Genomic DNA, 23,255 nt, shown 5'->3' with positions numbered 1-23,255 from the left:
ACAGGGACCTGGGAAAATCTCTTTCAAGACAGAACATTCAGGCTGCTTGTTTTCCCTCACCAGACCTCCTCCTGCCAGGCCTCCAGTCATCTCCAAGAGGCTGAGAACCCTCTTACCAGCTGCACTCCACACCCAGCCCTGTCTCTGCCCTCTACCCCTCCCCCTGCATGCCCCCCAGCTGTTCAGTCAGACCATCCCTCTGGGGACTGTCGCCCTGTCCCCTCCCGCATCTCTTCTCTGCCTCTCCCTGGAATCCACATCGGGTCCGACACCGTGCTGGGTGCCCATCCACATAAGGAGAAGGGGAAGGTGCTTATCTTAATTCACCTTAGCCACACCTCTTTCCCTTAGGTTCTCCCAGCTAAGCACATAGTAGGTTCTCAAAAAAGGCTCCAAATTGAAATAGAATGAATTATCTTAATTGAAATCCTCTTCTTAAAAATGAGGAACCGAGTCTGGGGCTCTCGGCTTCGCTGTTCCATTCTGGAAATGGGCAGGAGGAGCCACTTTTCATCTATGACTTACTCGATTCTGCTTCTCATCTATGGTTTGTTCTATTCCGGGTTTTTCTATTTCCATCATACACATTTATTACAGCTCTACCTGCTAAGTGCTGAAAAGGACGTGTTAACAGATGTGGCTCCCGCCCCGAGTCTGAGAGGTTTATGTAATGAAGGCAGTGATGTCGGCAGAACTGAAGGAGGTAAAACACCTGTCTCCTTGCGTTGCGTCCTCTGTATAAGCCGCCAGCTTCACACTGGCTTTCAATAATTACTTATCAGAGAACACATGAAGTCAAGGCAAGTTACATGGATCAGTTAACGTGCACAGCAAGCCCCAACATCTATAGGCTGATTCTACCATGTGTAGGAATGCCTCTGGATTTTGCCTTCCTTCCCCTTTACTTTTCAACCAAGGCTGTTTATTTACTCAGCATGGATCAGCCTGACCAGATTCTTGCCTCATTTCTTCCTTAGGTCACCAGGGAAGACCTTTAATTTTAAAATGGCAATTGAACCCCACGGTGCTTGGCCCCCCTCACTGTCCACTTGGGGAGCACTCGAGCCAGGACTACAGCGAGGGTGGGGGTGGGGGGCACCCATCCCACCATGTAAATGTGAAGGAGGAGCTGGGGAGCCACAGCAGGGGGGCCCAGGGAGGCTGGACCAGTTTCTTCTTTTTTTAAAAGATTTTATTTATTGGACTAGTTTCTAACTCTTTCAGAGATGAAACTTATGGGCGGGCTAATGTTTCATTTCAGAGCCACATTCCACCTAGAGTTCCATTCTGTGCAAAAGCTACTCTGGGCAAGGCACTTTGCTGGGTGCTGTAAAGGGAAACAAAAATGAGAAAAATGCATACCCTTGCCCTCCGGGGGCCCCTAGATTAGGATAAAAGATGGACAGAGTATGTTGGGAAAAAGGGAAGGAGGGATCGAGAGAGGAGGGACCTGGGAATCTGGTGGAGCAAAGTAGTGGGGGTTTAGAGGAGAATGTGTTAGGGGGGAGATATAGGTGAGTTTGGTGGGTCTAGGTGGGGAAGAGAGCGCAGGTTTAGGTGCAGGGACATGCAGCGGAGTCCACGCAGTGATTTGTGGGGATGGGACAGAAGACATGAAGAAATCAAAAGGCCACGTCGCGCGTGACATCTAGCCAGCAAAATCCAATCACCACCCAATGATATCCAAGGGAAGTGTCAAACCTGCTTATAACTCATCAGTTGGCTGGGGTCTTCCTAATGATAACCCCTGCCTACCCAGGGCTTCCTAGGTGCCAGGAACTCCAGAGAACCCTCCCAACAACCCAGTGAGTGGTGAGAAAACAAAGGTGAAGCAGTTCCAGAACTTGCTCACGGTTCCTCTGCCGCATGCTGGTGGAGGCATGCTTCCCAGATCGGCGCCCTTTGCCACTGACCCACTGCGCTCCCTACCTTCTGCCCCCAGTCGGCACCCCCTCCTGCTGGAAGGAAGAAGCCAGACTGTGGTGGGCCGGGGGCGGGAGCGGGGTGCAAGGTGGAGTGGTAACAGCTGAATACACTTGAATGAGGAGATGGCAGGACACTGCAGACGGTGCCACAAGAGGATTATGGAAGTGGGAACAGAGGACTTGCTACTGCCATGATTAACACGAAGCAGCAAATGAACACTGCGTGGTGCGTTCTAGAGACAAAGCTGGACTGGCCTGAGGGGTAGGCAGCTAAGCCCAGGGAAGCCCCTCCCTGGCATATATTCTAGTGCCTGTAAATACCTATGGACTTATCTATTGCTTTTTAACCCCCATTATCTTCTCAGCATGTGTCAAGGGGCTCTTGAAGCGTTTTAGTTTTTCATCTCATGTCATCTCCTGGACAGCTTGGCTCAAGGTCTAGTTGGAGGCTAAGGAGGGAGCTCTGTGCTTTCCCCTCAACTGGAAGAAGGTAATGTGGTCTGGAAAACAACAGCTACAGAGATTGGAGGGCTAATGCTTATCTTTGAAACCAAGGCAAAGGGTCCTGCAGGGTATTGGCAGCGAGTCGCTCTTTGGTGAACTAGATCCGCTTCCCCAGAAATGAAACAAACTGGGTTTGGGTTTGGTGACTGACACTCACGACAGTCACTGACGCCCTCCCATGATGCCCTCTTGCTAGGGGACAAACCTGTGTGCTATGGCTTCCTGGAAAAGGTGCATTCGATCCCAGTACGTTTCCGGTTCAAAGCCTGAAAGGAGAAAAAAATAAATGCCAGGGTGTGATCCCAAGGTTTGTAAATCTCCCTGGGTCTGGCCTTCTGTACCCTTCACTTCTCTGGGCCATTCTTCCCCCTTGAGCTTAAGCGTGGCTTTCCACACTACCTGCTTTTGAGAGACCAGCCGCCGTCCCAAGGAACAAAGGTGCATTCTCACCACCCCTTCCCTGAAGCTCTATTAGGGTCTAGAAAGGCACTGAATTGGAGTCCTCAGCAACCAGTGTGAGCTACCAGAACTCGAGGTAAGACTCATTCTAATGACTTCCTATGCCAAAAGTGGAAAGGAACATGATATTAAAATACAAACAAAAAGATAAGCTTTAAATGCATGTTATCTGCTTCTAAGGAGAAAAGAAGAAAAAATTTATTACCCATTCTCCATTTCCCTACAGGAAAGACAATAGTACAAGCTCCATTTTAGGGGTGGGGAAATTGAAGCAAATAAATATAAACACTATTTTTGGAAAAGTGATGGGCTGGGGAGGGCAGGGGAGCAGACGAGTGCCTCCCCCCATCACCCACATCATGGCTCCAGCCTCGCTCCTTCTGCGGTGCTGGTGTGAAGACCAAGAGCTGACGAGGAGGTGGAGCGCTGAGGCAGGCTGTCGCTCGGCAACAGGCAACGGGCCAGCGCTGCTCTTGGGACTGAGATGCTGAGGGCTGGAGGAGCAACTGCACAAGACATCCTGAAGAACAGGGGCTCTCTACTCTCTCTACATTTGGAATCTTCTATCTAGAACACATTTGAGGGCTCTCGGCAACCAAAGAGCAAACAAGAAAAAAGACTTTGGCTTTAGGAGGTAAAAACACAGCAGATCCCTTGTCAGATTTTTAAGCTTTTGAATCCACTGTTATCGGAAGGGGAGGTAACAGGAAGAGAAGTAGCATAGGAGCAAGAAAAGTGATTTTTAGAGTCAAGCCCTTATTCCTTTAAACTGGGACTCCTTTCTTCAGCTGTAACCATGGCAACCAACAGAGGCTGCTGGTCCCGAAGCCTGGGTTACACCAGGCAGGGAAAACCAGCAGCTCATACAAAAATGTCCTCCAATGCCAGCCCTGCCAGCAATCCTGTGCGGTGACAGTGAAAGTGGAAAACCCCCAGAAGAGTCTGGCTGCTGTGGGGGAAGTGTCTCCCGAGCATATTAAAAACAGCAGCGTGAGGCGGTTGCCTGGCTGGAAATCATCAGATACGAATATAATCATGTGGCACTGCAGGACTGCAGTGGTCCTCTGTTAGCCACCGTGAGGTTAAACGAGAAGGGGTGTGTGTGTGTGTGTGTGAAGAGCACTTTGTCAACTCTACGGGGCACAGGATCTATGGCCTCTGGTGGCTCTGTGGGGCCCACCTCGAACCCCAACCATCACTGAAAATACTGTGTCTATATAAAAATGTCTTCTGAGGGGCGCCTGAGTGGCTCAGTCGTTGAGTGTCTGCCTTCGGCTCGGGTCATGATCCCAGGGTCCTGGGATCGAGCCCCGCATCAGGCTCCCTGCTTTGCAGGAGGCCTGCTTCTCCCTCTCCCACTCCTCCTGCTTGTGTTCCTTCTCTGGCTGTGTTTCTGTCAAATAAATAAATAAAATCTTAAAAAAAAAAAAAATGTCTTCTGAGATGTAAATAAAGAATATACAGATGGGCCTCTGGAACACAAGCTGTTTGTACCACTGGGGCAGCCTGTCACAGGAAAAGCGCAGGAAGGTTTAGTGTGGCCTCCCTGACCTAGCGAGACCTCTCACCCCCTGGGCTGCTTCTCTTCTACCCACCATGACACAGACTTACACAGGCACGGGAAGAAACCATCTTCCTCACACCAAAAGTTCTTCCTTTCACATTTATAATTTCTATATCTGAGAAATGAAAGGGCTGCTGACGTATCAGCAGCAATTCTAACTTTTTTTTAAAAAGGTCATTTGTGAGCTCACCAAGAGCTCTGTAGGGGCTATTTATATGTTCATCGAAATAAGCAATTAATTAATGATAGAAAGTTCTGTGCTGTGTGAAGACTTGTCCTTCGATCTGTCCTACACCTGCCCTCAGAGATCTGCTGGGCCAGGGTGGAGCAGCAGGGCAGCCCCGCCCACTGTCTGCTCCCGACGGACAGACAACCCCGTCCCAGGGAAAGGGCTGTGACCAGAGTCCTGCTGTCTTCCTCTGAGCCCCCTCCTGCTCTGTCTTCCTTGAGATGCAGGACTCGAGCCACATGTGTGTTCCAGGTGCTGACACGCTACAGCTTTGCACAAGAGGACGCTGTAACCTGTTTTGTATCAATGCCTCCCTTTTTCTAGCCTGTTTACATGAAACAGCAGATTCAAGCCTCCCATAAGGTTCAAATTCCCAACCCCAAAGCCAGTCAGGTTGCAGCACGGAAAGGAGAGCGTGGGGAGAATACCAGTGCCACTCGTGATTTACAGTGTATCACACCCTCTCCCACCCACCATCTGCTCCAGGCCTCCTGAGGGTCTTCCCAAGTTGGCAAGGCAGCGTTAAACTTTATGTGCTCTCATTTGAGGAATAAGGAATTTAAGACAATAAGTGACTTGTCCAGGGTTACCTGGCCACTAAGTGAAGAACCAGCATGAAACCCAGATCCTTTTGGCCCCCGTGTCCAAAGGCTCCCTCTGTGCCCTAGCCTGCCTGGATTTGATGCCCAGAGAGGTGGCCCTGGGGGAGAGGTCTTACTCGTGGAGACAGAACGTCCAGAGGGGAGTGTCTCTTACTATCAAACAGGTGCTCACTGCCCTCCTTGAGCAGGCAGCTGGTGTTGAGTGGGATGAAGAGCTGGGCTCGGAGCGGATCGCCATACAGGTAACTGGGCAGTGCAAAGGGACCCTCCAGAACGGGGACCAACAAAAAGCCGCAGGAAGTGGCTTTGCGATGCCAGCCTTGGACCTGGTGGGAAGCACAGAAACAGTGTCACCTCCAAGTGAACTCAGACAAGAGAAAGTACTTCCCCAGGAGCGAAGCCGCCACCGTGGCAGCTTACATATTGATTGGCATGTTCATTTATTCACGTTCACTGGCTCCAAACGGGTCCTGGGTAGGAAAGAGCACAACTTAACCTCCTCTGACAAATACTTGAAGAACTGTGAGTTAAGCACACAGCTCCTCCTCCCAGCCCGAGCTGCTGCAACTCCAGTTTCTTCTGGAAGGAAGCGATTGGAGAGAACTATTTCTTGCCTCCTAAACAGCCTTCTCATTCTATAGGATGTTGGCGGAAGGTCACAGGATATAAGTTAAGTCCTTCTAAATTTGTCCTTTATCAAAAATTTACGAAGCCCAAAGTATCAAATAGGAAAACAATCCACTCAGCCTGGCTGGAAGGGACATGATGAGGGCGCAAGATGACAGTGGTGGCCTCTGGCCAAAAGCGATAAGCTCTGACCTGGCAGAATGAGAGTCTTTCTTCAGCAAACTCCCAAAAGCTGTCTGTCCAAAGACTCCAAACGAAAGTTAACTGGGGCAGCAAGACAAACCTCCCCAGCAGTACCATTTCCTTAGGGAACAGTGGCGATTTTCTACGTCTTAAGATACTTTTTGAACCAGAAAACTACGTATATTGAAAAAAACAAAACTGATGCATGTGGCTCTGTCATACAGATAAGATTTGTGTCAAATGTTATTTCAAGGGACGCCTGGGTGGCTCAGTCGGTTAAGCGTCTGCCTTTGGCTCAGGTCATGTCCCAGGGTCCTGGGATCGAGTCCCGAGTCGGGCTTCCTGCTCAGCGGAGAGTATGATTCTCTCTCTGCCCCTCCCCTGCTCATGCTCCCTCTCTCTCTCTCTCAAATAAAATCTTAAAAAATATATATATTTATATATATATATATATATTAGTTTGAGCCACAACATGACTTAAACCAATATGACTACATTAAAAATTGAGGGGAACCACTCTTAGCTTTTTTTTCCCCAAAAACACTCATAACAACAATACATCAACAACAAAAACCAAGATCTCTGTTTGACCAAAATAATTTCTTCTTTCTTTCTTTTTTCTTAAAGATTTTATTTTTAAGTAATCTCTATAGCCAATGCAGGGCCCAAACGCACAACCTTGAGATCTAGAGTCGCGTGCTCTACCGACTGAGCCAGCCATGTGGCCCTGCCCAAAATAATTTCTAAGGCTCTTTTTATTTTACGTAAATTTTAAAATGTCATATTTTAATATAATAAATATTACATATTATAAAATTACATAATAAAATGTGATTTATAACAAATTTGGACACTACCTTAAAATAATAATTAATCTACACTAGAGATTTCTAAAAACTTAACAAAATACCATTGACCCTTGAACAACACAGGAGTTAGGGGCACCAACATCCTATGCAGTCAAAAATCTGAGTATACTTTTGACTCCCCCAAAACTTAACTACTAATAGCTTACTGTTGACCAGAAGCCTTACCAAGAAGATACACAGCTGATTAACATATATTTGTATGAGTATTATGTACTGTAGGCTTACAATAAAGTAAGCTAGAGAAAAGAAAATGTTACTAAGAAAATCATAAGGAAGGGGCGCCTGGGTGGCTCAGATGGTTAAGCGTCTGCCTTTGGCTCAGGTCACGATCCCAGGGTCCTGGGATAGAGCCCCACATCAGGCTCCTGGCTCAGCGAGGAGCCTGCTTCTCCCTCTCCCTCTGCCTCTCTCCCTGCTCATGCTCTCTCTCTCTCTCTCTCTCTCTCTGTATCTCTGTGTCTCAAATGAATAAATAAAATTAAAAAAAAAAAAGAAAATCATAAGGAAGAAAAAATACATTTACAGTACTGTATTTATATATATTTTAAAAATCCATGTATAAGTGGATCCATGCAGTTCAAACCCGTGTTGTTCAAGGGTCAAAACTGTAATGATAAAGGGATTAGCAGCTTTCATGGGTTTTACATGAATTGGTGTGAAAAGTGTATTTTGAAAAGACAGTTGCTATATTCCCCTGGGGAGATAAATACTCTTCTTCCTGCCAAACTGTGACTATATGTGTGTGTCTATGAATGTTACGGTTGTGTTGTTTGAGATAGGATTATCTGGTAGGTAGGGCTTCCAAGGAGAAGGCTTAGCCTACTGGGTCAGAGGGTTAGTTCTGGCTGGAGGGAGTGGTTATGCCAGTGTTGACTGGCTGGAGCAGAGCCAGTGTCCTCTGTAAGCTGAGCTGGACAGGTGGCTGGGTGTCTTTTCTTTTTTTTTTTAAGTAGGCTCCATCCCCAGCATGGACCACAACACAGGGCTTGAACTCACAACTGTGAGATCGAGATCTGAGTCAAGATCAAGAGTCAGATGCATAACCCACTGAGCCACCCAGGTGTCCCGCTGGACATCTTTTTTGATCTGGACCTTGAAAACATTCCAGTGTTCCAGGGTAGGGGTCCACAGAGGTGCTAATGCCATGTAGAGGCAGACTGGGGCTGGGCAGACGGAAACGCAGACAAATCCCTTCCCCAGGATATCATGCCCTGTGGGACAAAACTAAGCCTCTGAGCCCTGGATAGAAAAACGATACGCTGCCAGCATATGCTGTGCTCACTCTCTTTGGTCATCTCCTAGCTTTCTGTAAAGTCTTTCTGAACCTTCTGGCTGCTCTCAGCAAGGCGATGGGATGCTTGCGCCAGTGTGGGAGGTGAGCAGGACTCTGTTAAAGCCACAGAAAAACATTCTTCTAAGGCGAAGGGGAGAGTGTATTAAAGGAGTGGCAGGCTGCAAAGATGGTTCAAGAAGATACCTGGAAGATCCTGACAGCCTGGCTAAGGAGGGCTTATTCTACAGACACTGGACCAGGGATGGGGGTGGCTGGGCTGGCTTCTCAGTGCGAGCACCGAGTGACCTGATTAGACAGACTGGCCAGGCGGACTAGGAGGACGAAAGACAGGTAGAAGACCAATTAAAAGACGGCTCCTCAGCTTTGGCACTCGTGACATCTGGGCTGGTTAACTGTTTGTCCTAGAGGCTGTCCTATGCGATGCATTGTAGGATAATGCACAGCATCCCTGGTATCTACCCCGCTAGACGCCAGTGGCACTCTTCCACCATTTGTGCCAAGTAAAAATGTTTCCAGATATTATCAAATGCCCCTCTGCCTACAGGGGCAAAATCACACACTCCTCCCACCCCTGTTGAGAGCTAGAGTTAAAGGCAGTGATGTTCACGGATGGGGGACTGGTTAAGTAAACAATGATACAAACAAACAGAATATTCTGTAGCCCTTAAAAACAATGAAGCAAAACAAAAACACGACAATGAGGCAGATTTATTTATACCGATACTGAGGATATATAAGTAATAGGACAAAACACATTGCAAATACAGTTGACCCTTGAACAACACAGGTTTGAAATGCATGAGTCCACTTACATGTGGTTTTTTTTTTTTTAATAAACAGAGTACTGTAAATGCAATGTCTCTTCCTTATTATTTCCTTAGTAACACTGTCTTCTTTCTAGCTTACTTTATTATGAGAATACAGTATATAATAAATAGAGCATACAAAATATGTGTTAATCGACTGTTTATGTAATCTTTAATGCTTCAGGTTAACAATAGGCTATTCGCAGTTAAGTTTTGGGGAAGTCAGAAGCTTTACTTGGATTTCTCACTGCACAGAGAGTCGGCATCCCTAACCCCCCGGCTGTACAAGTGTCAGTGTCAGTAGTCCAAGCTACCATATCTGTTAAAAAGAAAAAAGGTAACAAAGCTTTGTATGTGCACATACTCTCTAGAAGTACATTCAACAAAGTGGTAGGGTGGCTGCTTTTATTTAATGATTAAAAAAATGTTTTTTAAGATTTTATTTTTAAGTAACCTCCACACCCAAAATGGGGCTCAAATCCACAACCCTGAGATCAAGAGTTGCGTGTGCTCTACTGACTGAGCCAGCCAGGGGCCCCAGGAGGCTGCCTGTATTTTTTCCTTCAAATTTTTATTTAAATTCTAGTTAGTTAACATATAATGTAATATTGGCTTCCGAAGGAGAATTTAGTGATTCATCACTTACATATAACACACAAGTGCCCTCCTTAATACCCATCACCCATTCAGCCCAACCACCACCCACATCCGGGTGGTTGCTTTTAGATGGAAGTCCCCAGGAACAGGGTAAGGGTGGGAGAGGGACTTACTTTTACTCTAGACCAGGGATTCTCAATTGGAGGCAATACTCCTCCTCCCTGGGGACATTTTTGGTTGTCACAAGGCGGGTGTGCTCCTGGCATTTAGGGTAGAGGTCACAGATGTTGCCCAACATCCTACAAAGCACAGGACTGTAGGCAGTCCCCACAATGGAGAATTATCTGTCCCTAGATGTCAAGAGTGCCAAGGCTGAGAAACCCTAATCTAGCTCCTTGTCGACTGTTTGAATTTTTTACTGTGTTTAAATTTTTTTACAAGGCTATTCCAAAGAGTCCAGGTGAAAGGTAATGGGAGCCTGAACTAAAGGGAAAAAAAAGGGACATGAATCTCTACCAAGCACCCGCTGTGCCCCTTGGCAAGTTGAGCCAAGGCCCCGACCACGACACAAGGGAGGAGGCTCTCACCATCTCGAAGAGGACCGCGGCAGTCACGGCCATCCAGTGGAGCTTGATCTCAAAGGCCGCATTCAGGGAGAAGTTGCCATGATAGTAACAGCTGCACCACTCCAGCCGGTCTGTGCGGTTGTTCACGTCCACATCCAGGGTCACGGTCCTCTGCTCTGGGACAGTGGCCGCTGCATCAGCACATTGGAGGGGCCCAAGGAAAGAGAGGGAGAAGGAGTGGGATGAGGTGGAAGAACAACCAACCAGGCATCCAGATATAAAAGTGCAGAGTCACCTATTAGAAAATCACAGAAACTTCCTGCAAATCACCTAGTCCAGAGGTCAGCCAACTTTTCCTAGAAAGGGCCCAGTAATATGTTGGGTTTTACAGGCTACGTGGTCTCTGTTTCAGCCACTCAACCCTGCCATCACAGTGCGCTCACTAGCAGCCAGAGGTCTATAAATGAATAGGCCGGGCGGTGTTCTAGTAAAACTTTACTTTCAAAGCCAGAAGGATTTTTAGGGCAGTAAAACTATTCTGTGTGGGCGCCTGGGTGGCTCAGTTGGTTAAGCGACTGCCTTCGGCTCAGGTCATGATCCTGGAGTCCCGGGATCGAGTCCTGCATCGATCGGGCTCCCTGCTTGGCAGGGAGTCTGCTTCTCCCTCTGACCCTCCCCCTCTCATGTGCGCTCTCTCTCTCTCAAATAAATAAATAAAATCTTAAAAAAAAAAAAATTAAAAAAAAAAAAAACCTATTCTGTGTGATACTATCATGGCGGATACACGCCATTACCCATGTGTCAGAACCCAAGTGGATAGTGGGGGAAGTTGTGCAGGTGCTCAGGCAGGGAGTATATGAAAACCCTGTGTACCTTCCACTCAATTTTGCTGTGAACCTAGAAGTGCTCTAAAAATAAAGTTTATTATAAAAGAAACAAACAGATGGTAGTCCAGATTTGGCTCGCCATAGTTTGCCTCGCCCTAATTGGATCCAACTCCTTCATTTACAGATGAGGAAACAGCTGCCCATGGAGGAGAAATGCCTTGACCAAGATCAGAGTCGGAACCTCAGCCAGGCTAAACCCCAGATCTTCCCCCTCCAGTGACCCACAAAGGGACACCACTGGACAGACAGCCCAGACCACAGTGAGGAGGAAGTCTTGCTTTTCTGGTTTCAACCCAGGAAGACAATAGTTCTAGAATCTTTTCTCAAGAAATGAAACCTCATGATGAAGCTCAACACCCTGTTCCATCAACTGTGTTGCTCAGATTCCAGGTTGGTATCAAACTAGTTCATCCTATCTGGAACTCTTGCTCAGAAATCCTATTCAACCCAAGATAGGGATGTTTTAAGGATGGGTCAAGTGTCAGTGGCAGTTCCTGACCAGACTAAAGGCCTGAAAGAGGCTCAGAAGTAACGGAAAGATCAGGGCTCTGCTCTGCCTGACTGGGCAGTGCCAGATGTAGGGTTTCTACAGACTATTATCAGCTCCTCATTCTCCCAGCCCCCACGAATCCAAAGGTATCTCTTTATCTGAAGCCATCAGTTTAGTTCTGGGTTTTGCAGGTAGAAGCCCTGAGTGGCTTTTATCACTGACAAGGATAAAACGGCTCTTGAGTCAGTGATTTTAATGAACTTCTGTTGGGAGAGGTAGTAGAGCTACAGCTAAGATGCTGACGGCCCCCTGGGCGGACTGATATTCAGCTGCTAGGTATACAGCTCATGCTCTCAAAACCAGAGCATGCAAAATGGGAAACGTTCTTCCTCTGGAGTTGGAAGATCTATGCTCTGCCATTTAGCCAGGTGCCCCTGAGGGCACTGCTTCAGCTCTCCTGGTTTAGTTCCTCATTTGCAAACTGAGATGGTGCCCACCCAGCTGCTTCCAGGAGGAGGGGTGAGGATCAAGGAAAACATGGCTGCCAGGAGGTTGCAGACTCACCCCTCTTGCCTTCTCCTTTAGCCACCCCACTTGCAACTCTCCTGTTATTCCTTCCTCCCCCATTTATGCTACAAGCTCACCAATGCTCCATCTGAGGCCTGTCCATGACTCCCATGGACACGGCTCAGCTGCCTGGGACACTTCAGGCTAAAGAACATGGTGGCTCCGATGCTAAAAGTCTCATGAGAACTAGTTTCTGTCCCCGCCTTGTGTTCCTGATTCATGGCCCAACCACTACACAGTAGTCTTTTACTTAATAGCCCCAGTCAAAGGAAGAAAGCTTTGCTCTCTGGTCTTGGACGGTGTATTCCTCCCCAGGGTGCGGGGGAAAGCCCGGGTCACAAAACAAAGGGCACTTGATAAACACCAGCAGTGACCTCGCCATCTCTCCTTTCCCATCTGGCGTATTCAGTTCAGAACAGGCCAGTCTGAGGAAGCCCAAGGAAGTGTCCTGTTCAGCCAAGTGCTTACAGGCTCAAGAGTCCACTGGCTTTCACTACTTTCAGGGTGAGATTCAGCAGTATGGACATGGCCAGTAGGCTACTGATGTTGACAAAGGTGTAAGCCCCAGCTGAGCTGCAGCTTTCGGCGGCGAGTTCTCTGAATCACTCCTTAGCTGCATAAGAACAGACTTACTCATGTTGGGACAGTGAGATACAGTGAGTCCCAGTAAATAGGGGCAAACCCAGAGAAGGAGCCGGCTGAGGGTCCTTCACCCGGGTCACAGTGAGGGGGCTAACAATGACCTGGGGAGGGGATCAGTGCCACTGAAGGAGAAGAGACTGCAGTCTCAGGTAGGGCCCCAGGGATCAACACTCACAACCGGAGCTGCTGAGAAACAGGAAGAGAAGTCACAGGAGTGAGTGCCCTGTTGGGGGGAGCTTTCAAGAAGCAGCTGGCTCCCCACTTACAAGGAGTGGGGATGGAAACTGCTCACGCGTCAGGGTCTGGACCGAGGGGCTTGGCAGCCTCTTCTGATCCTGAGATCCAGTGGGGTGATCAAAAAAATGAGCCTGCTTCTCCCTCTCCCTCTGCCTGCCACGCCCCCCTGCTTATGCTTTCTGTCAAATAAATAAATAAAATCTTTAAAAAAAAAAAATGGTTGAGGGGCGCCTGGGTGGCTCAGTCGTTAAGCGTCTGCCTTCGGCTCAGGTCATGATCCCAGGGTCCTGGGACTGAGCCCCACATCGGGTTCCCAGCTCCACGGAAAGCCTGCTTCTCCCTCTCCCACTCCCCCTGCTTGTGTTCCCTCTCTCACTGTGTCTCTCTCTGTCAAATAAATAAAATCTTTTTAAAAAATAAATAAATAAATAAATAAATAAAAATCAGATAAAAAAAAAAAAGGCTGAGAAATCAAAAGGTGTGTGAGTGGGCTTAAGGGATGCGGTGCTGCTTCTCCCTGGGTCTCAGATGCCCCTGCAGCTTCACAGCTCAGCGACACAGGATGACATGAGTGGAGAAGGAGGAGTCACCACGGGCCAGGGCAGACAGGATGGGTGGCACCCGTCAGGAATATTAACACAGCTTTCTGCTGAGAAAAACAGATTTCCAATTGAGAATCTGAAATGTTTAAAAAGGAACACGTCGAAACAAACAGAAAGGGGAGCAGGTCATAAATGATATACAGGCCTTCTTTCCCCTATAAATCATGTTAATTTTTTTTTCTGAGGCAAAAAAAAAAAACCCAACACCGGCGACGGTCCAATTCAAAGACAATTCCTCTTTCTCACTTCAGTAAATGACACAGCGAAAGTCTACATTCTAACCTGAAAAAAAAAAAAAAGCTGGGAAGAAGTAGCTCATACCCTAACACAGAGGTCTGAGGGATGTTACTGGACAGAATGAGCAGTGATAATGCTGTGCTGGGTTTAAAAGGATAAGAAACCCACTTCCTGTGCGAGGGGTGATGGGAAAAGAAGCAGATGAGTGACATTCTACTACAATCATGGGAGCCCTGGAAAGCTAATAAAAGGATAGCTTCAAGAAAATATGCAGACACGTGAGATTCTGTCCGGTTCAGAATCAATGCCGACCCCCTAACACCCACGTGCAAACCCCAGGGGAAAGACGCCTGCTTAATAAACTACCTGCTAAAGACATAAATCCTCTCTTCTCCCTTACTCTCCCTCTGTTTTGGACAGATGACTTATTTTTCCATACGCTGCTCCTCTTTAAGTGCAATTTTTCTGACGTGCCTAAGAACCAGAGCTAAACTGAAATGATTTGAATCTCACCTCGAGCTTGGGACTGTGGCGGACAGGAGAGGGTCCTGCCAGCCTGCTGCAGGAGGAGACTTTGGAAATGAGGATGTTCATGCAGAAACTGTCAAGACAGCCTCCAGAACCAGGATGATGACGCAAAGGGGACAGTTCCTAGGCGTTTTCCAGAAGCAGTAACTCTAACCCAGGAGTAAGTGGGGACATTGGGCAACGTTGGGAGATATTTTGTCACACTGGGTGGTGGGGGGGGTGTGTGTGTGCTACTGGTAACTAGCAGGTAGGGAGTATGTGGCCTCTTTGTTCCAAAAGACTTCAAGGAGGGACAGAGTCAGAAATGCAACACAAGGAAGAGGGTAAGTCGTGACTACCTGGGGGAAAGAGGAGCCACTCTCTTCACAGTTTTGTCTTCTCCATGCCCCCCTCAGCTCTCACACACAGTGCTGGGCATGCTGGGGTGAGGTTCAAAGCCACATCTGGATCCAAGTGAATCTGAGGATCTGGAAACTATGATGACTATTAACATTTCCATTCTACCAGCTACGTAAGACTTCCAATGAGCTGGGCATTTCCAGGCAAACTAAGTAGAAGGTGGAATTTCCCTGGACTTTGGTCTATGTTACATTTCCTTCCTTCCTTCTAGAGGGTTTTTAGGATCTCTCCAACCTGCCATTGAGGTGAATCTCATGACACTTTACCTAGAGCATGCATTGCCTAAAGACATTTACAGCCCAACCCATCAGTCCAGTCCTTGAGAGCAGAGGTCCAATCTCCTACCAGAGGTCACCACCATTCAATAGTGGGTAGGTACCCCTATCTTGGAGCTGCAGGAACCGAGGAAAGGAGGGAAGACTCTTAATTTATATCCCTTGATGTGGTGAGCACATTTGGGGAGGAAAGGCGGAGAGAAGATTCACGCTCAGCCTCAGTGTTTGGAATGGACAACCTCTAAGATTCCTTCCTCTTTTGACATCCTAGGTCACTAAGGTCCCAGGAAGGCTTCTGGCAGGTACTAAACCAGCAGTGAGCACCAGTTCACATCCCCTGTAGTCTGGGTGCTTCTTGGGAAAAGTGGCCCCATTGTCTATTCTCTCCTATTTGTGCAGGTTTAGCACTGTGCCCTGATTTGAGAGCTCTTGGACACTTGTTCATTGGTTGGGACAATAATGAGCTTGACCCACTCGGTCAGTGGGAGCTATAACAGAAGCCCACTGTGTGGACAGAGTACCAGTATAAAAGGCCCAGTGACTCTAATCCTGGTCCACATGACGTTGTCCCCTTGGCTGACTGACCCGCTCCCTCAGCCACCCACCAGCGCATCCCCAGGCCCCATCTGGGCCGAGCATCTACCTAGAAGCGCAGCTGCCTGGCTCCGGCCTCCAAAGCTGCGGCTGAAGGAGCTGTGCCTGCTTGCATAGGAGGCTGGCCGGCTGGGCAGCCAGGGCAAGAGGAAAGCAGGAATCTCGGAGTGCAAGAGCTCTTCAGCTACAAAGGCCACCTCAAACCACTTGCGCTGGAAGCTGGCGAAGTCCTCCACGGCTGTCGTGTGCCAGGTGGTGGGCTGCTGCATGGCCACTGGGAAAAGCAAAGGGGAGAGAAAGTGCCCTCAACACAAATGCCTATTTTCTTGCTGATGCAAGGCTGAACCTTGAAAACACGATGCTAAGTGAAAGAAGCCAAACACAACAGGCCACTTAAATGAAATATCCAGAATAGGCCAATCCTTAGAGACCAGGGTGGCCAGGGGCAGGAGGGAGAAGGAGTTTGGCAGTGATTGTTAATGGGCACAAGGGTTCCTTCCAGGGTGATGAAAATGATCTGGACCCTAGACAGAGGTGGTGGTGTTTGCACAATACCGGGAACATGTGGAATGCCAGTGAAGTGTTCACGTCAGAATGGTTCATTTTTATGTTGCGTGAACTTTTCTTCCATTAAGAAAGATTTTTTATCTTTTTTTTCAGTTTCATACCTCTAATTTCAGAGCAGGTAACAGTAACCAGGTTTTTTGGTTTTTTTTTCTCCTTGAAGGTAAATAACTATTAGTCCAAGTGAGAATTCAAGGGGAGAGGCGGCAACGGACACACTAGTCGCTACCAGGAAAAAACCCGCACAGCTCCACTTCCAACACGTTCTTGGATAAAAGAGCATAGCGAGGGGGCACTTGCTGCTTCATCTGATGTATGATTCCCGAAACCCAGAGGCTGAGAAGCCGTTTGTCTGCAGGATGGAGTCACTTCCAGCCAAGGTCCCTGTGGGCTCTGGGTGGACTGGAGCCGTGGCTCTGAATCCTGGGTGTCTCCAGCACCATGTGAGCCAGCTCTGACCTTGCTGGAATGGGTCCCCTCTTGGGAATTATGTTTTCTCATTGAAAGGAAAAAAAAAAAGTTAAAATGTATCTTAGAAAACTTGCTAGGACTTGAGTCTTTCTAGGGTAAGAAATGGGAGTCTAGCAAGTAAAAAGTGCTGTAAGTTATAGGTAAGAGCCTATCTATACTCAGAACCACCTGCACTGGATGGGGACGGGGGACGGGGCTCTATAATTAAAATTAGTAGCCAAAAAATGGCCCATGGGAATTTCCTCGAACCAGATTCCTTGGCCTCTTGTAGGTTTATCTTCCATCCACACTGTTCTGACCAAGAACATACCATAGCTTTAAGAAATACTCGTCACTCCAGTTCTGCTTAAATTAAGTACAAATGCTCAGGAAGTTGACAGATCTGTCTACTTAGAATACGAAGTCACACAAGGAACTCAAGAAGCACCATCATTTGAAAAAGCAAGCCACCAGGAAAAACACTTGCTCCTGTGGGCAACAGCAGTCGCCTCATCTCTGACCTCGGTCAGGTTCTTTGTCCATGACTATCTTGTAGAAATAGAAGCCGTAGATGAAGGTCCGCCAGACTTCACCAGATGCATGTGTGATGAGCTGTTCTTCCAGCATTTTCTAAAAGGACAGACATTGAAACTTTGAAATTCCTGTGGAGGAACATCTTAGAAGTGCAGCCCTCAGTTCCCTGGAGTCAAGGAAGTGACTGGAACATTGAGGAGACCCTACTCTTCACCCCCCATCAGCCATGATGATTGCTCTTGATAAATGCTGCTCCTGAAGTAAATTATATTATACAATGCAAATGCATATTATAGTATCATCAATTATTTCAAATATACAGGGAACTATAAAGACAATCCATGTATACCACCACGCAACTTCAACAAACTTAATATTTTGCTATACTGACTTCAGATCTTTTAATTAAAAGACAAAACAAAATGTTCTATGGACTCTCCCATGTCCCATTCCTCTTCCTCTCTCACCAGAAATAAATGGTTAGTGTAACATTATTCTCATGCATGTTTTTAATAATTTTATTATACACACATGTATTGATAGAGAATGAGGTATTTTTGTGAGATTTTAAATTTTAAATAAAGGGCGTAATACAATTATCATTTTGTATATTGGATTTTCACTCAACATCCTGCTTTGGACATTTGTCCATGTTGATACATGTCCCTCTAGCTCATGCATTTTAATGGTTGTAGAAGCATTGCATTGTGTGAACAAGGAAATCTGATTCTCAGGGAGATGGGAGTATAAGTAATAGGGCAAAGGCCATGCAAAACTCCCTAAGAGACCCTCAAAGAGAGAACTGATGATTGCATGCTTATTCAAATCAGTTACTGATTTTACGTTTCAGGGATGACAAGCCTGCTGGTCAGCAAATGGTACTGATTTCTGTGTGGACAGGATGGTGTGAACCACATCAGCCAACTTGACCTTTCCTACTCTTCTCCTCTCCAGTTTAATTCCAGTTCTGAACAGTGTCATTAAATTTAGCAAGTGTTTTCTAAGTGCCTACCATGTGCCAAACAGCATGGTGATATGGAAATGGGATGATAAGAGGTAGCCCAGGGACGCCTGGGTGGCTCAGTCAGTTAAGTGTCTGCCTTCGGCTCAGGTCATGATCCCAGGGTCCTGGGATTGAGTCCCAAATCGGGCTCCCTGATCAGCAGGGAGCCTGCTTCTCCCTCTGCCTGCCTTCCCCCGCTTGTGCTCTCTCTCTCTCTGACAAATAAATAAAATCTTAAAAAAAAAAAAAGGTAGCCCAGCCCTCAAGGAGCCCAGTCAAGGTGGGAGACAGTGGAATGAGACAGGCAGAATCTTCCTTTTGTTGTGCTAAGTGCTCTGACAGAGCAAGGACAGGGTGCCAGAAAGTCCCTGCGGCAGAAGCTTGGGAGTTGACCAGAGGGAGATGGGGGCTGGAGGTCAGAGGGAAGGCAATTCCTGAAAATCTTACAGACTCCTCCAAGGTTTAAGAGGGTGGACTCCCTCCAGAAAGCTTCAGTTCTGATGCGACATTCTGCCGGGTTTTTAAGTCAAGGAAGGTATAGTGTCTTTCAAATCAAGACCTGCGTGTTCATCGACTGCAGACAGGCCTCACACTTACTAAAAGCAGAGCCTCACCAAAACCGGCAGGTCTCATTACTAGAAAGACAGCTGCTTCAGAGACGGGCTCTGGTTTCACGGGGGCTCTGAGCGGACGGTCCCACGGGCCCTGCCCGCGCTGTCTCACCTGCATGATGTCGATAGCCATCGCCTGCGTCTGGACGCCCTCCACGTTGTTCACCAGCCAGTGCACCACCTCCGCACTGATGAAGCAGCATGGCGAGAGGCCCTTCTGTTCCGAGAGCAGCTGGACTCCTGTCCTGAATTGCAACGTGGCGGGCACGGAGCAGGGTTATGTGTGCACGGTGGCAACAAGCAGAAAGAGAACATGAAAAAGGAGGGACTCCCACTAGAGCATTTAATATCTGAAGGCTCCGCACAGTACAATTTCTCTACACTATTCCTAAACCCACAGAAATCTGCAAGACAGGACAAAAGGAGGTGTTATGGGGGGAAAGGAGAAGAGGAAGGAAGAAGGATCTGACACTTAAGAGAATTACCTTTAGCTGTCAAGCATTATACTAGGTAATTTACATAATTATTTCATTTAATCCTTAGGCCAAACCTGCGACTTAACCACAAGTATCCCATTTTACAAACAAGGTAATAAAGGCTCAGAGAGGTCAAGTAACTTATGCTGGGTCTCACAGCTGGTGAACAATACAGCCAGCTATGAATCCACCAAATCACACTGTCTGAGCATCTGAGCGTCACTGTGGCTCAGGGCTGTGAGATCCTCCCGCCCTTACACTCCTACATGTGACGAACCACTTACGAGGGGTGTTTCATGGCTTCTAGGATCTCTGTCAGGGTGGAGGATGAGGTTAAGGAGCTTGCTGCCGGCTGCTGAGAGCTGTAAACAGAGTGTCCAGTCAGCAAAGCAAGGGGGTAAGAGCACGAACCTCAGGGACCACTCTCCCTACTTCTTACAGAGCCAGAGGCCAAGGATGACGTTGATACTGACGGCGTTCAAGCAAATCCTGGGCACCTACATCCTAGGGCCATCTCATGGGGGGTTTCCTACTTCCAAAGCGTCCACGTTAAGATAAAAAAAAAAAAAAAAGAATCAAAGTGGTTTTGTGTCCAAACTTGCTTCCCTTAACAGGCATCTCCCCTTCTAATAACACCTCAACCACTTCTAAGAGATCTCCCTGCACAGCTCTGGTTTTACCCCCAAGGCTTTCCCCACCATTTAACCTCACCAGAGAATGCTAGGTAACCTGGTAAGAGCAGGGGAGGCAGAATTCCAGTATCATCACTTGTCAGCCGGAGGGACTCTAGTTTCCTCATCTGAAGACGGGGATGATATTATTCCTATCTCTCGGGGGTGTTGTGAGGCTGTGTGTAGAGCTGATACCCACAAAGCCCCAAATGGTAAACAATACTGAACAATAACAACAATGTCAACTTTTTGAAACTCTGAGACGTTAAAGGTGCAGGTGAAGGTTGAAGAGCTGGGAGGTGTTAGGGTTCGGGTTTGAATCCAGATCTGCCTGTTTCCAGAGCCCAGATCTTTCTTGCGCCTGAGTTCTTCCTCAGTGGTCTGGCAGTACCTTTAAACATGCGTAATACTCAGCAGCTGAGCCCAGATCACTGGGCATGGGACACTCCTAGCAGCCCACCATACCAAACCTGGGGCTTATTCCAGAAGCTCCTCAAGTCCATAAAACCTCTCCCTTTCCTCAGTCTCAGCCCCCTCTTCCTATTTGGAGGGTCCAGGACTCAGTGGAGCATTTCCGAATCTCAGGTTTAAAAAAGCCTGTGAAGAACCCCCCCCCGCAACAAAGAGAACTTCTTTCTAATGCCTGCGTCCCCACTACAAGAGTCTGAACAAGAGGCTGTCCCGTCTGCACGAACGTCTTCAATGGCAGAGAACTTAGCTCCTCTACGCAGCCCATTTCCCAAGGGGCAGTACCAACTGCTGATCAGTTCTTTATCACAAAATGGGACCTGTTCTTTGTCATTTTCGTCATTGGTCCTGATTTGTGTCATTTTTGGTCTTCTCATCTCCAGCCTAAGAATCCCCAGTTTCTCTTTTCTTCCAAAAGCAGAACAAAACCTGCTGCTCAATGAGGAAGCAGAGAAATGCACTCCCTCCCTAGGCAGGCCTTCCAATCTCCACGTCCAGAGCCAAAACTCACAGCCAGGCTTGACAGGGATACGGGCCTGGGGGACAAAAGAGACTAGAGAAGTCCAGGCTGTCTGCTGCCTATGAAGTGATCCTCATCCCTCCTGGCCAGAGGGAGTCAGGTGCCCTGCACCAGATGCAGGTAAAACCGGCAGACCAAGGGACAGAAAGGAAAGTGGGTGGCTGCTGGCTGGGGCCAGCCAGGTGAGCTGCCACGGAGGCCTTCCGCTCTGAGATGAAGGCATGTAGAAGTCACATCTGAGACCGTTTCGCCAAGGACTGGTCAGTCAGCAGGACAGTGAGGCAACCAGAACAGACTGGGCAGAACATTGTAAGGCTAACACAGCTGGGAAGGAAATCAAAAAGAAGTTTTTCAGGGGCGCCTGGGTGGCTCAGTTGGTTAAGCGACTGCCTTTGGCTCAGGTCATGATCCTGGAGTCCCGGGATCGAGTCCCGTATCAGGCTCCCTGCTCAGCGGGGAGTCTGCTTCTCCCTCTGACCCTCCTCCCTCTCATGCTCTCTGTCTCTCATTCTCTCTCTCTCAAATAAATAAATAAAATCTTTAAAAAAAAAAAAAAAGTTTTTCAGATGTGACGAATCACATTAAAAGCTGGGGCTCTTTCTCAAGTAAATGAGGTCCAAGCAGCTTCTTTTTCCTCTGAATACTCAGGAATAGGAAAAGGACAGCTGTGGTCGGGTACAACCTGCTGCTCATTCATTTCCTCAAGCTGTCGATACTGACGTCCGCAGTCACGCACCAGGTGTCATGCTGGGTGCCAGACTCAACAGGACAGACTGGGTCCTGGCCCCTTTCCCAAAGCCCACTCCTGCACAATGTCTGACACTTTCCTGTGTCTCTGTGGGCACCTGTTAGCTGTCCGGTAAGGCAGGCAGGGCACAGATCCTGAGCCCCATCAAATAGGTGCTGCTAAGACCTGAGTGCCCCGGGCTTCCAGGTAAAACTCATGGCTGAGTCAGAACGTGGGTCTGGGACTCTGGACTCCCAGGCTCCACAGCCTTTGAGGCCAGACCATCCCCAGTGCCCAGAAGCATAAGTTCGGTCATTCTGAATCTCACCTGCTGTCACCGGAGTTTGCAGAGGGGAAGCTCTGTTCCCCTGAGTTCTGGGAGTTCCCAAAGGCCTGGCTGTTGCCTCTATCCACAGATTGGCTTGTGCTTACCCCCAAACTGGTGCTGTCCAACACTGGGGTGGCCGTCTGGTCCACAGACACCTGTAGGGGATTTGAAAATGAACAAAAAAAATTGTTTAAGGCTATTTATACACGTGATCCTTCCCATTCCTCTCTCCTTCCCAGTCCCCAGTGGTCCCTGGTGGAAGAGCTAAAGGGGTCCAGCCCAGGCTCATGAATTCCTGCACCCCACACCACGGCTGATAGGAAACCGTCGTTCACAGTGAATCCCCAGAACCAAAGAAATGGCTCCAGCACCTGACTCAAACCACAGATTTACACTAAAGAAAAATCTCCACAGAAATAGTAAGGAAGGCAGAAGTATTCCTGTGAGACTGAGAAGCGGGAGAGAGAGAACACAATTAGAGACAAATGGGTGAATATCCCAGCAAGTGCCCTCCCTCACCATGGCTTACCCTTTGCCACCCCAACCCTCCTTTCCTGTGTCTGTCTGCTAAGTGCCCAGGCTCAATCCTCAGAGGCATCTGATAGCTCCCTTCCTTCTCCAGCTTCACGTCTAAAGAGAGGCCTAGTCCTGTGGCCTCGCTCACCTCTGCCGACTCAAATGTATGTCCAAGTCACGCCTGTTCTCCCAGGGGAGGCTGTAACAGTCTCCCACCCGACTCCCCCGACTGCAGCCTCTACCCCCGAAGACCTTACCTGCCAGCCACCTCCATTTTCATCCTGCTAAAAAAACCCAGCTCTAATCCCATCACTCCGTGACTCTGAAATCTTTCAGGTCTCCCCATGAGCTACCAAACTTGCAGAGCCTTGTGGGTCCAACACAAACAGCCTGACCTGTGATGGCCCTGCACGGCCCGCCACTCACCCACATACACATTTCCAGCCAAATGAGACCCCGTGTGTTTAATCCCATCTGTGTGTTCCGCCGACCTGAGGTGCCCTTCCCTTCAACCACAGGCTAAAAACCCATCAGTCTTGAGGGCAATTTCAAATGCTGCTCCCTCCATAAAATGTCTTCTGACTCCACCCCAGCTCCCAAAGGAAAACCATCTCTCTCACTCTCTACTTTGGATCTCTATAACCCCCTCCTGGCAGGTGCCAAATTTTGCTTCATGTAATATTGTATCGGTCTCATTCCCTTTA

At 48.1% G+C, this 23,255-nt stretch overlaps 1 protein-coding gene across 11 annotated transcripts in view; it reads right to left on the bottom strand.

Annotated features, from left to right (window-relative positions):
• Window positions 1–23,255, bottom strand: part of DEPDC5 (DEP domain containing 5, GATOR1 subcomplex subunit) — a 122,378-nt gene that overhangs the window by 1,400 nt on the left and 97,723 nt on the right. For 9 of the 11 annotated variants that reach the window (XR_004681453.1, XM_035017450.1, XM_035017454.1 and 6 more), the window contains 8 exons: window positions 22,036–22,190; window positions 19,606–19,683; window positions 18,958–19,090; window positions 17,219–17,327; window positions 15,733–15,957; window positions 10,247–10,416; window positions 5,438–5,609; window positions 2,635–2,695 (listed from right to left, as the gene is read on the bottom strand). Coding sequence is in view for 9 of the 11 variants with exons in the window: in XM_035017450.1 (XP_034873341.1) it covers window positions 2,635–2,695; window positions 5,438–5,609; window positions 10,247–10,416; window positions 15,733–15,957; window positions 17,219–17,327; window positions 18,958–19,090; window positions 19,606–19,683; window positions 22,036–22,190 (1,103 nt within the window). In the remaining 2 variants the exon portion in view is untranslated. Of the gene's footprint in view, window positions 1–2,634; window positions 2,696–5,437; window positions 5,610–10,246; window positions 10,417–14,753; window positions 14,890–15,732; window positions 15,958–17,218; window positions 17,328–18,957; window positions 19,091–19,605; window positions 19,684–22,035; window positions 22,191–23,255 lie in introns of those variants that run through there. The other 2 variants (XM_035017456.1, XR_004681454.1) reach the window with 2 other exon arrangements.

Source organism: Mirounga leonina, unplaced genomic scaffold (assembly GCF_011800145.1).
Source record: "Mirounga leonina isolate KUSES-001 unplaced genomic scaffold, KU_Mleo_1.0 Mir_171, whole genome shotgun sequence".
Lineage (NCBI taxonomy): Eukaryota > Metazoa > Chordata > Mammalia > Carnivora > Phocidae > Mirounga > Mirounga leonina.
This window is presented reverse-complemented; position numbering and strand designations above follow the sequence as displayed.